At 41.2% G+C, this 16,332-nt stretch overlaps 1 protein-coding gene across 1 annotated transcript; it reads right to left on the bottom strand.

Moving 5' to 3' along the window:
• Positions 1-202: 202 nt before the first annotated feature.
• LOC138770486 (vomeronasal type-2 receptor 26-like) lies at positions 203-14,481 on the bottom strand. Its single transcript, XM_069949591.1, has 4 exons — positions 14,410-14,481; positions 6,898-7,093; positions 1,784-1,907; positions 203-1,110 (listed from the first exon to the last, which is right to left on the bottom strand). The coding sequence occupies exons 1-4, from the start codon at positions 14,415-14,417 to the stop codon at positions 203-205; spliced, it is 1,236 nt and encodes a 411-aa protein (XP_069805692.1). The 5' UTR covers positions 14,418-14,481.
• Between the last annotated feature and the right edge of the window lie 1,851 nt (positions 14,482-16,332).

The following is a 16,332-nucleotide window of genomic DNA, read 5'->3' as shown; positions in this document are numbered from 1 at the left end:
AGCTTAAACAATAAAACAACACTACACACTGTACATAAAACAACAATATAGAAATATTGTATTAGAATGTAATATATTGCAGTTCATTTAGCCTATGCTGCAAAATATAGGTAAAATACTACTACTACTACTACTACTACTACTACTACTACTACTACTACTACTACTAATAATAATAATAATAATAATAATTGAAACTTTGTTACGTTTGGCGCCTTTTATCATGTATTGTCTCTTTGATGTTAAGATCAGGTCTTACAAGCACAATGTAACATTTAGGAAAAAATATGCATACGAGCAATCCTCCAGTGGAAGCTAACATAGCAAATAGCTGAACTACTACCAGATATTTTCCTTTGACACTAAGATATGCCGGTATAAATGCAATCCAAACACTACAGAACACTAGCATACTAAATGTAATGCACTGAGCCTCATTGAATCTATCTGGTAGTTTTCTGACCTTAAAAGCAACAATAAAACTAGAAAGTGCTAACAAACCAATGTAGGCAATTGTTGTATAGAAAGCAGCGATGGATCCTTGGTTGCACTGCAAAATCATTTTGTCTTTTATGGCGGTTACATCAAAATCAAGAAATGGTGGAGCAACTATCAACCACGTGATACATATGATAAATTCGCCCAATGAAAAGACTATGACCAACGAAAGAGAAAACATAGGACTTATACATATTCTCATGGTGTTACCAGGTTTTATAGAGTTAAAAGCAGCTATAACTGTCAAAGCTTTTCCTAGAACTGAAGAAATGGCTGTAGCGTAGGTCACCAAAAAGAAAGCTTCTCTTAGACGACAAATCAGTTCTGTTGGATGTCCAATGAAAAGCAAACAGCTTAGGAAAGAAAGCATAAGACATGAGAGCAAGATATAAGTCAAGTTCCGGTTGTTGGTTTTAGCTATAGGAGTATTTCTGTATCGTACAAATATCCAAAGAACAACGGCAGAAATAGCACACATAGTGACAGCAAAACTGGTCAGAAGAACTCCAAGGCTATCCGCAAAGGAGAGGAAGTCAGGTTGTCTTTTCACGCATCTGTCTCTTGTATAGGACGAATAATGATCAAGGGGACACTTCATGCATTCGTCTCTGTCTTTAAGAAAAATACAAATTTTATAATTTATATTTATTTCAAAGAACTGTATGAAAAATTTAGTTTACCTCAATATTGCAATAGAGAATAGGAACTCAAGTGTTAAGAAGTAATGTATGTAGGATGGCACCCTATGTAGGAGCATGTGACCATCAGTCAGCCCCTTTGCCTTCAGCAACCAACATCTTCCAAGAGATCTCTCATTGAGTTTATCTTCACCAATCCCATTCCAGACATCAGCATTGGTAAAAGCTAAACTGTTCTTGCATAGAAACAAGATCCACCCAAAAGCTGTTATTATTTTTTAGTTATTTTTCAGTATCATGGTCAAAACTCTTGTTGTTAATTTTGCATTATGCGTCTGGTTTTGGGTTGTCAATGATATATTTAGAGCCCCAAACCTTCTACTTTTGCTCCAAAATTACATTACATTATTTGCTTCTAGTAAATCTATTACTCTCTATATGATATATAGATATTGGGGGAGATTATTCAAACATGGTGTAAAGTGAAACTGGCTCAGTTGCCCCTAGCAACCAATCAGATTCCACCTTTCATTTTTCAAAGCGCCTGTGAGGAATGAAAGGTGGAATCTGATTGGTTGCTAGGGGCAACTGAGCCAGTGTCACTTTACACCATGTTTGATAACTCTCCCCCAATGTGTCCATCTTACCTGTAAGGTTTGTAAATTCTCCTTCAGGACAAAGAAGACACATAAAACAGCATTTTTGCTTTCCTCTGTGAAAACTTTTTCTATGACCAGTTGAACAGGCTTTACTGCATGTTGAAGATGGAGTCTAGATAGATAAAAAATAATATTTTGAGCCTTATTAATTAAAAAGCAGACACAACATTTTTTACCGTATGCAGTGTACAGTATGTAAGGCAAAGCACATCACATAGATGGCACTGAAACAGCAAAGGCACAGATACTGTCATGTCAGAATGGGGGCTGTGATCCCTAAGCTGAACCCAGCCTTTTAGTCTTGTGTACTTGACGTGACAAGTAACACGCCAAGGGTCAAAACAGAGAGAGCAAACAAAGGACAAAATCAGAACCAAAGAGAGACCCGTTAAGCTGAGGCCATGAATCACAGACTGGAACAAGATCCAAAATCAGAAGCAGAATCAGGAAACAAGCCAAGGTCAGGCCACGGTCAGGCCACACAGTAAACGTAGGAGAAAGCTAGTGACATGGGGCAAATCGCAAACAATCATAGGTGCAGCAGCATAGCTATAGGGGTCACAGTGGTCGCCATGACAACTGGGCCCAAAGCTAGGGGGGCCCGCCGGCCTCTCTTTACCACTTTCTATCACTCAGCAGTTCTCCCCAATCTCTGTGATAATGACAGACCCTTTGAAAGATCTGCACTAGGCAATCCTGCTCTCCTTCCATGCCCAGATTGTCAGTCCATAGGGGGTCGCCTGGGTTGTACAAGTACATGTATACAGAAAGTATACAGTGGGTTACAGGGCAATTACCCTATGCAGAGAAAAATCTGCCCACACACTGCCTGGCAACATACAGGAGGGGAGAGAAGGAATACATGTATGGACTGTATGTAAGTGCCTTAGTGTACAGAACTGTGTGTTTGTGTGTGTGCCTGTTTGTGTCCCTGTATGAGTATATATGTGGCTGACTGTATGTACAGTATGTGCCTCTGTGTACAGCATGTGTGTGTGTCCCTGTATGAGTATATATGTCCTGACTTCTATGTGTACATGAGGCTGTATGTATGTGCTTCTGTGTACCGTGTTGTGTGTGTGTGTCTGTATGAGTATATATGTCCTGACTTCTATGTGTACATGAGACTGTATGATGTGCTTCTGTGTATCACATTTTGTGTGTGTGTGTGTGTGTGTGTGTGTCTCTCTCTCTCTCTCTGCATGGGTACATATATGCTTGACTATATGTGCCTGTGTATATGTAATTGTATGTGTCTCTCTGTATGTATGTTCATGTTCTTATGTGTATACGGGACTGTATGTATGTATCTTTGTATACAGTATGTGTGTGTGTGGGTATATGTGCCTGTCTGTATGTGTGCATGTGACTGTATGTATGTGCTTGTGTGTACAGCTTGTGTGTGTATGGGTATATATGTGGCTGTGTGTGTGTGTGTGTGTGTGTGTGTGTGTGTGTGACTGTATGCTTGTGTGTACAGCTTGTGTGTGTGTGTTCTCTGTATGGGTATATATGTGCCTGACCGTGTGTACATGTGACTGTATGTGTCTCTATGTATGTATGTATGTGCTTGTATGTATAGCATATGTGTCTCTGTATGGGTACATAGGTGCTTGACCATATGTAGTTTTGTGACTGTATGTGTAAGACGTATTCACATAGAGACACACATATACATACACATATTAATATGTATAAGTGTGTGCCTGAATGTCAATTCTTTGAGCGGCGAGCCGCACAAGAGATCCCATTGAATCAATGGGACAGGCAAAATTTCAAGTGGAGTTCATGGGGCGAGCTCTTTTTCTCTCTGTGAACAGGGCATATGATGATTACCAGCATAGATAGACACATAGGAGATAGATAGACACATAGGAGATAGATAGATAGATACATACATACATACATACACACATACATACATAGCCAGACACATGGCTGATTAAGCCTTATGTTACTATTTAATAAGAGAATGTTAAGGAATGTGAGCGAAAACAACTAAACTCACTGCAGTGCACATTTACGTGGTGGGGGAGAATTATGATATTTTTATGGGGGCTTTAAGGGTGCTTTGTATGCCAGGGCTGCTTTTGAGTCCCAGTCCGGCCTTGTCTCCTTCCCTATTCAGTTGTGTCAGCAATTGCTGATACAGCTGAAAATACTGCTGGCAGCTGCCCTGTGCTCCCTCTCATGCCCCCAGGCACTTCTGCTCTGTGTAATGAGGAGCAGAGCGATTAGCTCCACCCCCATACACAACAGCCAGGCCTGAACAGAGGAGGCCAGAGCATCCAGAAAATGAGCTTTTAGCTACGTGCCTGTCTGCATTTAAATATATATGATTTGCATTGGGCTACTTGTGATTGGTCTAGAACTCCTGTATTAATAATTGGCTGGCTAGCGCCTGCACCGCTGGGGCTGGCTGAAACCACCCACCCTGTGGGGTGGTGCCATGTTATTGCATTGTTCTTTGAAATGCATAAAAAAAAGATTTTGAAAAAAGAATCAATACTTACCCACCCCAATTTCCCCGCAGCACCACATCACTACCTTGCCCTTACCCTCCGGTCACCAGTTTATCCCATCATCCGGTGTTGTCCGTGAGTGGTGATGCAACGATGCAGGATCACAGGGATAGGTAAGTATAGATTTTTTGTTATGTTTCCACACCACCTGCCCACACTGGATTTTTGGAGTTCTCCTTTAACAGTTTTTTTCTGTGTGCAACATACTAATTTTTTTACTGGAAAAAGGGAGGAGAGAGCAAAGGGAGCAGTTCATGTAATTCTTAAACTGATCACAGCCAGAAGTAGAGTGTTATTGTATATATGTCTCAAGCAGCACCAGTAAAGTCTGCTATGTACAAGTATTACACAAACCCAACAGCAGTAAATTGATAAAAAAATATTTGAAGACTTTTTTTAAAAAGTTGTTAAATTTAGGAATGGAATTAACAATAGGAATAAATAAATCTAAGCAGACACAATGCTCATTGTTACTGTCTATATCCACATAGTAGGACATTGAAGGTTGCCCCTGAGGAGACCATTAGAGGACTAAATCTTTGCTAATATGTGAGAGCTACTAAAGGCTAAAACACCCAGAGCTCACAACCAGCATGTATTATTGGAAGGAATACATCTACAATCCTCATTACTTATTAAATTATATTTGTTACAATGTGACACTTACTAAAGAAAACAACAATGTTTACCTCATTAAATGATGGGTTCCACAAGATCTGTGTGTCATTTATATAACACTGTGGGTTCAAGGAAATAAAGAATTTCCCAATTTGTACTTTTTGTATTACATTATTTTTATAGACAAACCAATTTAAAAAGTCAAAATTTGCAGGGGCATCTCCTTTGTGATCAAAGAACATTTCTTCCCCAGATACAAACCGGAAATATAGATTTCTTAAATAGTATTTTAACTATTTAAACAGAGAGAGAGATAAGTCATGATTACAACAAGATCGGAGTTTAATATAAGTTCAATCAAACATAATAATTAATCCACCTAACCAGACACCCTAATATTATAGCCTGCACTACAATACTACAGCCTCTAAACCATGAGAAGCTGATATTGACACCTTCCCCTCAAGTCTACATTAATATCATTAATATCATTAATAGGCTGGGGTCCAATTACTGTTCTGTGTTCTCTTTTAGATCTTTTATTTTTCCTTTTATAAGCATTTAAAAGAGAACATCAGTATACTACAGTGGTACCTCAGTTCTCAAACACCTCTGTGTTTGAATAATTCCGTGTTCGGACCGCAATTTTCCCCAAGGAAACTTGCTTGTTATTTAAACAAACCTGGGGAAGATAACTGTCGGCTGAAGTATTATTAATATGTAACTTGCGTAGCCCAATACAGCCATTTGTGGCAGTAAAGTGACCTTGTTGCCCCGTATTAGGTATTAGGTACAGCTGCAGTGGACAGGGAAGACTATTAGGTACAGTAACAGGAGAAAGGGGAGACTATTAGGTACAGCAATGTAGGATGGGTGGCGATTAGATACAGCAACAGAGGATCAGACCATGCTGTGTTTATGCCTACTTTGTGCTGGGGCTGTTCTTATCTCATGTGACCACTCACTGACTTCACTCACAGTTAAATGGTTAAACTCATTCACATGCATGTACATTACGTTGCACTAAGGTGCAGAAAACCTGGATGTACATGCATGTGAATATGCATTAAGGTGTTAAGGAATTGTAAAATACCCCCTTTTAATGAAATCCTGATTCAGAGTGCTCTGGCTTACCTGGGAGCTGCTTATCGACTACTCTATGAATGTCCTTAGTAGCCCAGACAGAGCCCTAACCTGAACCCAATGGAAAATCTCTGAAAAGATCTAAAAATTGCTGTAATAACTGCCAAAGGTGCTTCAACTAGTGAAAACACCCTGAATACATATGTAATGCAGAAAAAAAATGCATTTTTTTGTCTATATAGTTTACCTTTTGCTAGGGCACATTAAAAAAAACAAACAAACATGTAACTTGCTCCCTCGGGGTCCCCTTGCTTGTTATTTCTGAGACAGACTCATCAGTGACAGGCCAATCTCCAACTGAGGTAGGACACTGCTAAAGATTTTGATTAGCCGAACAGATCATCACTGCCAAGATCAATTTGAGAATAGCTGCCAATTAGGGATGGTCCGAAACTGCCGAGGTTGGGGTTTATATGAACCCGAACGCTCGGCATTAGATTCCCGCTGTCTGCCCGCTCCTTGGATACAGTGGTAGGACCGCCTGGAAAACTGGCTATGGCTATGGCTGTATCCCAGTTTTCCAGGAGGTCCTCCCGCTGTATCCACCCTCTCCACGGAGCGGGCAGACAGCGGGAATCATTACCGAGAGTTTGGGTTCGTACGAACCCGAACCGAACTTGGTTCGGACCATCCCTACTGCCAATGTATGTAGATATGATATGTGTGTGTGTGTTTGTGTGTTTTTCCCTTTCTTTTTTTTCAACAATTGTAGAAAGAAAGAAAGAAAGAAAGAAAGAAAGAAAGAAAGAAAGAAAGAAAGAAAGAAAGAAAGAAAGAAAGAAAGAAAGAAAGAAAGAAAGAGAATGAATACAGGCTTACCTCATATTTGGCTCTGGGGAGCCATTCTTTAGAAGTTAATACTTTTGGGGCCAAATCCATTTTATTTAAGGCATGCGCTACAGCATATACAGCAGCATATAATGTAAATGTCATATGGTAGATTTCAGACTTATCTTCCAATAAATGGTGATTCCATAAGGTTTTCTTGGAGCAGCCACCTGTTCCACTAAGGTTACTGAGGAACAAATGAGGACAATACATATTAAATAATAGAAAATGTCTAATGAATCTGTTACTTGGATTATCGGTCCATATTGTTTCTAAAGTAAACTTTGGTAAGCCCGGGATTTTACCGCCGTGCACAGAAATCATAAGGGATCCATTTATAACATGTGAATACCTTGTAAAGTCATAGTCAGTAAAAATACTCATCGATACGGATAATAAATAGACTTTGTCAACAAATAGATGATCTGAGGCGTAGTAAAGTAGTCTTAATAACAGAACAGTACTACAGTATAGTAAAATCACATTACTGGTGGATTTATTAATAACCTTGACAATTCGAGGTATGAGGAGAGCATTTATTTCTAAATCCAGAGGAATGTGCATGTTGAATTCTATACAGATTCCCATCATTTTTAGTTCATGTTTAAAATATTCACTAGCATCATCATTCATACCATCTGATGATATAAATCCTACCCAAGTCCATCTAAAATGAATCAGAGGCTGAATGATAACATTAAATCGGGAATATTCATTTGGGACAGTTCGGTAAATTTTTGGAAGCCCAATATATTCCTTATTTTCTGGATTCAGTGCACTGTAACTTATCTATATAGACAAAAACAATTTAAAATATACTTAGTATCCAGTATGGGACTTACGGGACTATATTAACAGTTTGAACACCATGTCCAAGCATCAATCAAAAAGTGACTACATGCTATCAATCTTAAAATTACTATATATGGGGATTTTTCTACCCCAATATTATACCCAATTATTTTTCTCTGTACACAACTTTAAAGAATACCTGTCATTAGGAAGAAACTTTTGACATGTCACAAAGGCATAACAAGAGTCCAACAGTATTGTGGAACTTGGTCCAATTGTGCAAGTAGAGAGGATGCATGCTGGAGTGTGTTATTCCAAAAACTGACTAATGAAAGAGGATTGAAGAATCCAACAGCATCCAATATTCAGAAGTAGTCTTCCAACTTTATTTTCTTTTTCCAAAAACACAGTACACAGTACACATCAGCACATTGTGTCCACAAATCACACAATACTTTAAAAGCAAATACTACAGACCTTTACCGTTTGCTCTTTTCGGCAGACTACCCGGGACATGGCTACATGCACAAATGGGAGCGGGACCACCCAACATATTTTCTTCAACTCTTTCCAAGTTTTCACTAAACCCTCTGACCATGATCCACTTCTTCCATACTCCCCTTTCTAATATCCCTGGTTACAATTTCTGGAAGATATCTAGGGAGGCATGCACCTCGCTCTTCCCCACCATCTCCAAGAAAATGCTTCTATTATTCGACATAAGCCAGTAACATTGTGGCGCTAGATGATTCAACTTGGCCTCTTGTATCCGTCCTGACCCCTTGTAGCACACAGGAGATCCAGTTTTATTCTGACCCTCCTCCGACCCCATATCAGAAAATTGAAAATTGTTTTAATCCTCCTAAAATATTTCTCCTCAATAAACACTGTGGATACACCAAACAAAAATAACAATTTCGGTAGACAAACGCTTTTGAGCAAAACAATTCTATCAGCTTTAGTAATGGGGAGTTTCTGCCAAGTATCAACTTTTCTCCCTATTTCTTCAATAATGGGGCTCGTGTTTAAAAGGTCAAAGTCTATCTATAACTGGCATCCCTCTCAAGTTGTTTCATCAGGTAAAAGTCAAATGATTTCTCTGGATTTAAGAGGCATTAGAATGGATTTTGACCAGTTTATGTCCAAAACAGAAAAATTACCCTCCTCCCCAATTATTTTTATTTTCCTGGGAACTGCAATCATCGGATCTTTTAAATACAACAGCGGATCATCCGCATAGAGGGACACCCTGTCCCCCTCATCTGCCGCCCCCAAACCAACCGATAGAGGGTCTGATCTTAACTTAATTGATAATGGCTCCATACTAAGAGCGAAAAGCAAGGGGGAGAGGGGACACCCCTGATGCGTCCCCCTGGTCAAAAAGAAGGATTCAGAAGATTTACCATTTATATTATATTTAAGGAGGCACACACTCCACTACAGCCACTTTACCATTTCAATAAATTTCTGCCCAATTCCAAATTGTCCCATAACCTCCCACAGATATTCCAACTCCACCCTATCAAACGCCTTGGTTTGCGTCCAGCGACAGGATGGGAGCCTGGACCCCTCGTAACCTCTGTGTATTCCCAGAGCTGTCTCACATTATATTTGGTTATACGTCCAGGAATAAATACGCACTGGTCCTGATGTACAATCTCCACCACCACCTTACATAACCTACTTGCCAGCACCTTTGCGAAGAGCTTTGCATCCGCAGTAAAAATAATAATGGCTTCCCTCATTGAGGCCGGGAGAATCCTGATGAGAAAAGAGTGTTTCCTGAATACCCTAAATGGAAGCCCATCACTTCCTGGTGCTGACCCTCTGCTTAAACCATCCAGGGCCTCTTCAAGTTCACTAATCATAATGAAACCATCTAACATTTCTCTTTGTGACCCATTTAATACTGGAAATGAAATGCCCCCAAGAAAGGTTTTTGTAGTTCCTCTTTACAGTTCCTTCCTAAGTGTATAATTTAGGAAAATAATTTCTAAATATTTCTCTAATGTTAACATCTGGTGTCAGGACAGTTCAGGGCACACAAAGGAAACACTCACAAAGACAGGTGAAGCCCTGACACTGTCCCACTCCCGCTGTCCCTACCTACTTTCCACTAGACCAACCTAAATGATGGCGGACAACTAGGTGATGTTCCCTGCACTGCAATAGGGTGACACGTGAAACAAGACAAGGACTATAACAAAGACAGACAAAACACAATGGTGGATAGTCGGGCAAAAATGGGTCAGAACCAGGAGAATCAAAATATAGATCAGAATCACTGAGCCAAAGAACAGTCAGAAGCAAGCCGAGGTCAGGTAAAAAAGAAGTTCAGAATACACAGGAATCGCAAGCTTGAAACAGGTACACCAAGCGATCTGGCAGAAGCATGCTAGGTTTCCGCTGCAGGCTCTGGATAGGAAAAACAGGGGCTAAAAAAGTGACAGGTGAGGCAGCAGTGTCAGATGAATGGGTAGTCATGGCATTTAGACATTGTAAAATTTGATCAACAACACCCGCCAATCCCTGGCACTGAGTTGCCAACTCAGCCAAGCGGTCACTGACTAACGGATCAGCACTCATAGTGAACCGCCAGGAGGGTTGGCTGGAATAGGAACCTGCTATAATGTCAGGACAGTTCAGGGCACACAAAGGAAACACTCACAAAGCCAGGTGAAGCCCTGACACTGTCCCACTCCCGCTGTCCCTACCTACTTGCCACTAGACCACCCTAAATGATGGCGGACAACTAGGTGACGTTCCCTGCACTGCAATAGGGTGACACGTGAAACAAGACAAGGACTATAACAAAGACAGACAAAAATGGGTCAGAACAAGGAGAATCAAAATATAGATCAGAATCACTGAGCAGGGCCTTAACCTGAATCAATAGAAATGCCAGAGCAGAATAAAACTGTGTTCACACTAATAAAATGATGCAAGTAAACAACTAGTGTGCACGTAAATTTTGCCGCCATGATCGTAGTCGGTGACCAGAGCTCGAGAACGTTGTTTTACCAGGTACAATCCTGACACCTGGTCTATTATCTGTCCACTCTTCAACCTGATGGCATCTATTGTTTACTTTCCCTCCTGAGATTTAATCAGGGCCATCAGTCCCTTCTTAGGAACCCCTGACCCCAAGTATTCTTTTTGCCCCAAAAAAGGCCATCTGATCTTTAGCTTTATCCATTTGGTACCGATCTAGTTCATTCTGCCCTTTTTCTAACCTCTCTCATGATTCCGGTGAAGGTGACCTAATATATTTTTATTCAAATTTCCCCAAACTATTTTTCAAGTTCATTTCTTTAACCTTTAGTGCTTTTTTAGTGCTACAAATTACCCCAAAATAAATTCCTCTTATAATTGCTTTAAGAGTATCCGATACCACCTGTACCGAAGAAGTCCCCACGTTAGTCTCCCAGGCTTCCTTTACCTCACTTTTAATTTTTCCCCTATCTTCTATTAATTCTAGCCAGTGCGGATTTATTTTTATTATACGTGGTAGTATATCATTACCAGTGAAAATCTCTAATAAAAGTGGAGAGTGATCTGATAAACAACAATGTAAATACTTAATTTGTTAAATTTTTTTGTACCATAAAAAACGTTACTAAACCCATATCTATCCTTGACATAGTGTTACTAGATTTGTTCCAACATGAAAATTCTTTCTTATTGGGATTTCTTACCCTTTATAAGTTAATCAATCCTAGTTCATTTAGGAGAGAAGTAAAGGGGGAACTACTTGGGGGTTTCACTGTATTATTCATTCTAAGCCTGTCCAGCTTCTTATTTACTACAGTGTTGAAGTCTCCTGCAACTAGGATCGGGCAATCCAAGAAATCCTTCGAGAACCCGAACAAAGCTTCCAACACTGCAGCACTGAAAGGTGGAGGGACATACACAAAGGCCAGGACACAGACCAAGCCGTCCAAGCAACATTGAAAAAATATAAAGTGGCCTTCATGATCTACCTATCTAACACAAGGCAGGTAATCTCTTAACTTGGAGCTATTCCGATTAGCTTCTTACCTTCACATAATAATTATTGTAATTTTTACATGCCCTTCGACTCCATCCATTTTTCTGCCTCGCTGGGAGAAAAAAAACCTGCATTCATTAATCACCCTCAGTTTTGCTGAAAAAAATAAGGGAGTACTTGACCTTTTTTTAGTTGTAACCTTTTTTTTTTTATCTGTATAACAGCTGCTATTTTCCTCTGGTTTTCCATGGCAAAATCTGGGAAGGCATTATTAGGCTATTATTAGGCTATGTTCACATCACAAAAGAGCCGGCCGGGTCACGGAACGGCCGGTCTCTGCAAAGATCATCCTGCAGTACCGGCCGGATGATCTTTCCGACCGCAGTGTAGGATTTTTCCCTACACTCCCTTCAGAGAAGCCTACAAACCTTTAAGTTGAAACGTCTCGACTTGTCCTCCAGGTCAATCATTTTCTTCTTAAGATCTTGATGGCTTCTCTTGAGGTTTTTCCACTTGTCTTTTATGCCTCTTACTTTCCCCTCTAAGTATGTTATGCGAGTTTCTGCCTCAAAAAATTTTTCTCGCATTTTATTCAGATCCATCTGCATTGTCCCAATTTCAGTGCCTCAGAGTCTCTACTTGATCCTGATTTGACAATTTATCGAGGAGTCACATTTTTTTTATTGCAGACAGAATTTCACCTAGCCAACTAGGCTGCTCTGACCCTTCTCTCCCCTCCATACTAATTAATGTCTCAAGGAAAGAGTTACCACCTGGTCTCCCTCCCCCTTTACCTTTGCCCTTGCCCATTATACCAGGGTAGGTGTACATTTTCTCAATTTTCCCTGTAGTATTGTTGTGACTGTTTCCTTTATTAGCTTTTCAGCTCATGATTAGCCCTGTGGGTAGTCACCCAGTGCTGTTGGCTTCGCACTGCCCAAGCCCACACCTTTTACTCTAAAAAGCACTACCACCCTATTCCCCAAGGCCAAACCACCACTACAGCCCCTTAGAATAAAGTAAAGCACCGCCACACCAGCACCGGACTCATCCCAACACAAAAGTACACTCAACCTACTCAATATTACCTAAAACCAAAGGTTAGTTCAGTTATAATGGTTCCGTATTAAGAAAAACAATCTACTCAGACTTTCTTGATCCCTTAACCAGACTGAGACCAATTTCTAGACCAGGAGAGATGGTGATTTTATTTATTTTTTAAACTTTATTGCATTATTGCAAAAGGTTTAAGTGTCACTGCAATGTACTTTAACCCCTTAAGGTCAAAGCCAATTTTCGTTTTTGTGCTTTTGCTTTTTCCACTTTATGCTTAAAAGGCGCCGTTAAGAGTGGGGTTCCGGTGGGACCCCTCTCTGAACTCCCCCCGCGGCACCATGACGTATCAGATACGTCATGGGTCGCTAAGGGGTTAAATGCAATAAAGCTTGAAGATTACTTCTGATTACTGGATAATGTTGGACTTTTCCATCTTTTATGTCACAGAGACATGTTAAAAGGTTTGTTTTGTCAGGGTTAGAGTGTTAAGGCCATGTTCACACTATGTATAACACCGGCTGTTTTGTGACCTGAACGGATCACTGAACGGCTGGTGTTACTGAAGATCATCCTGGCCAGTACTGGATGATCTTCACTACTAATGAATTCTGATGCGGGTGCATCAGTGTGCGCCCACATCCCAATTTCCCACTGTACGCTGCATTGTATGAACCGACAGGTTCTCTGTTGCTGCTATTCGATGAATAGCGGCCACAGGAAACTGACATGTCAGTCTTTTGCATGGCTTCTAGCAATCCCGGCCGGAGTGTATACTATGTGCATACACTCCGGACAGGATTCCCTCTCTCTGCAGCACAATGTAAGTAAATCGGTAACAACGGCCGTGATTAATACTTTACTTTACGTTGTTGAAACATGGCCTAAGACTGCAACTGATCAGGGAAAAAAAACAACAGCATGTCCCCCTCGGCTCTGTGTCACATGACCCAAACGACCGCATAAGGAGCAGTCCCACTCACACAGACACAGAACAGGGAGAGGAATGCATGGAAGCTTGGCTGTCTCAATGCTAATTTAATGCTCATTCTCCTCATCAGTCAACTTTTGACATGTCAAAGGAAGGTTATGCCAGCTGGAGGTACAACCGTGCAGGAAGATCCAGGACATTTAGTGGCGCTGATGGCATCAGATGGACATCACTCGTTCAATGATGGGAGTAGTAGTACTTTATGAAGAGGCTGTGCCTTGAAACGCGTAATTCCTGCAATAAAACTTTAATTATACATCAAGCTTTGATTTTACATCAAGTACTACTACTCCCATCATTGAAGGAATAATGTCTATCTGATGCCGTCAGCTGGCATAACCTTCATTTGATTCTCCACCGGGATCTCCCGGCCCGCGGACTGGCTGCAAGAGGCTCGTTATTTGATTATGCGATTGGCGGTGCGGGCTCGTAGCACGACCATCCCGGGTGAGCGGCTCCAAAGCCACAATTTCTATTCAAATGTCCAGTTTGCAGTAACACACTATGTGCGCCCACGGTGTTTTTTAATCTCTCCAGTTTCAACTTTTGACATGTGACATATAAAAACAGAAAAATACTGCAGCAAACTGAAAGTGCCAGAACTTACCATATATGCTACCTCTGTCGTACACACAATAAAAAGCTGTTCTAAAGATTTTTTTTTAAATGAGGTCCTTACCAAACCATTTGATCTAATAGAGTGTACCATCTCACCACGTTAAGGGGTCTTCAGAGAGAGGTGATTCCTAACACTGGACACAAAGGAGGAGATTTATCAAACATGGTGTAAAGTGAAACTGGCTCAGTTGCCCCTAGCAACCAATCAGATTCAACCTTTCTTTCCTCTCAGACTCTTTGGAAAATGAAAGGTGGAATCTGATTGGTTGCTAGGGGCAACTGAGCCAGTTTCACTTTACACCATGTTTGATAAATCTCCCCCAAAGGATTTAAGTAAATTCTGTTTAAAACAGCCCCAGGAGATGGGAGGGGTACTAGCCAAAAGGAGGTAGCCACATACCCCACATATAGCACAAAAAGCAAGAAAATGGCCAGCACTCCAATGCCACTATTCAAACAGTATATATACTAAGTCCTGATACTTGCAGGTTGCTGCATCATTTTTCTTTTTTTGTCTGTATATTAGCAAAGAGGAGTTACCTTGCAACTACATCTGATATTAAAAAAAAGTTCTACAATTCTTCTGGAAAAAAATGTTCTGCGAACAAGAGTGGGGCACAAAAAGGACTGTGATACACCAACACCAAAACATCATCCCAACTGTGTAGCATCATGGAAGGAGCATTATGGGTTGATGTTGCTTTGCTGCCTTAGGGCCCTATTCCACGGGCCGAGCAGGGACCAATCAATGATGTAAACGAGCGCCGATCTGCTAGATCGCCGCTCGTTTACTGGGCCTATTCCATGGCCCGATGATTGTTGAGCGAAGGCTGCAGGGACATCGTTACCGATGTCCTTGCAGCCCTTGCAGCATACATTACTTGTCAGGTCTTCTCCTCCACTCTGTCTTCCTCCCCGGGTCCCGCGCACTGTAGCTTCAGAATGACCTGTCAGCTGACAGGCCACTCAGCCAATCACAGGCCCTAGTGGTCCCAGCGCTCCGTCAGCTGACAGGCCACTCTGAAGCTAGAGCGTGTGGGACCCGGGGAGGAAGACAGAGTGGAGGAGAAGCCCTGCAGGTAATGTATTGTGCTTCTCAATTTGTCGGTCGCCCCGGGGGAACGATGATTTTAGGTCTGGCCCTAAATGAACAATCAACCGATGACACGATCTTTGGCTGATAGTTCGCTCTATTCCACTGAGCGATAATCGGCCGATTATTGTTCCTGTGGAATAGGGCCCTTAGACATAGGTCATTGACAATTGACGGAACAACAATGGTGTATTAAAACATTTGACAGGTTATTATAAGAACAGTAGTCCATGTCCTATAGTTAAAGGGACATCAGGTGAGGAAGTAAGACAATGTTTCATAAAATGCAAGCAGATCAGCAAAAAAAAATGGTCTAAAAAGAAGACTTTTGTTTTAGAAGTAGTCCTGCCTTTAAATAAGCTGATCAAATCAAGATCAATCAGATTTGGTTTAACCTCTTAAGGACGCATGACGTACCGGTACATCATGCGTCCGCAAGAGGTGTTCAGATCAGGGCCGCGGCTATTAGCGGGCATGGTCCGATCGCCGTGCCCGCTAATACAGTAATCAGATGCAGCTGTCAAAGATGACAACTGCATCCGATTACCGGATGCAGCACTTCCCTGGTGTCTAGTGGGGTGGATCGTTCCTCCGTGACGTTGTCCTGGAGGAGTGATCCACACATCATTACCGCCCGGGTGTCAGCTCCAAAATGGCGCTGATCACGGCTCGGCACTCGTTTGTTTTCGGCTGCAGCAGCCTAAAGCATCCGAGTGCCGATCTTATTGATCTTTGCTGTATAAGTATACAGCAAAGATCTCAATGAGAGATTAGTATAAGGGGGGCTTCTAGTATAAGTGTAAAAAAAAAAAAAAGGGTTATTAGTAAAATGCCCCCTCCCCTAATAAAAGTTTGAATCACCCCCCTTTTCCCATGTTTTAAATAAAAGTA

The sequence above is a fragment of the Dendropsophus ebraccatus genome, chromosome 13, assembly GCF_027789765.1.
Source record: "Dendropsophus ebraccatus isolate aDenEbr1 chromosome 13, aDenEbr1.pat, whole genome shotgun sequence".
NCBI lineage: Eukaryota > Metazoa > Chordata > Amphibia > Anura > Hylidae > Dendropsophus > Dendropsophus ebraccatus.
Note: the sequence above shows the minus strand (reverse complement) of the source record. Positions and strands in the feature narration are given on the sequence as shown.

Coding starts and splice junctions, on each gene's coding strand:
- LOC138770486 (XM_069949591.1), bottom strand. Junction 1,908..6,897: donor TCCCCAGAGCCAAATATGAG/GTAAGCCTGTAT, acceptor TTATCTATCTAG/ACTCCATCTTCAACATGCAG. Junction 1,111..1,783: donor AGAATTTACAAACCTTACAG/GTAAGATGGACA, acceptor TTTTTCTTAAAG/ACAGAGACGAATGCATGAAG.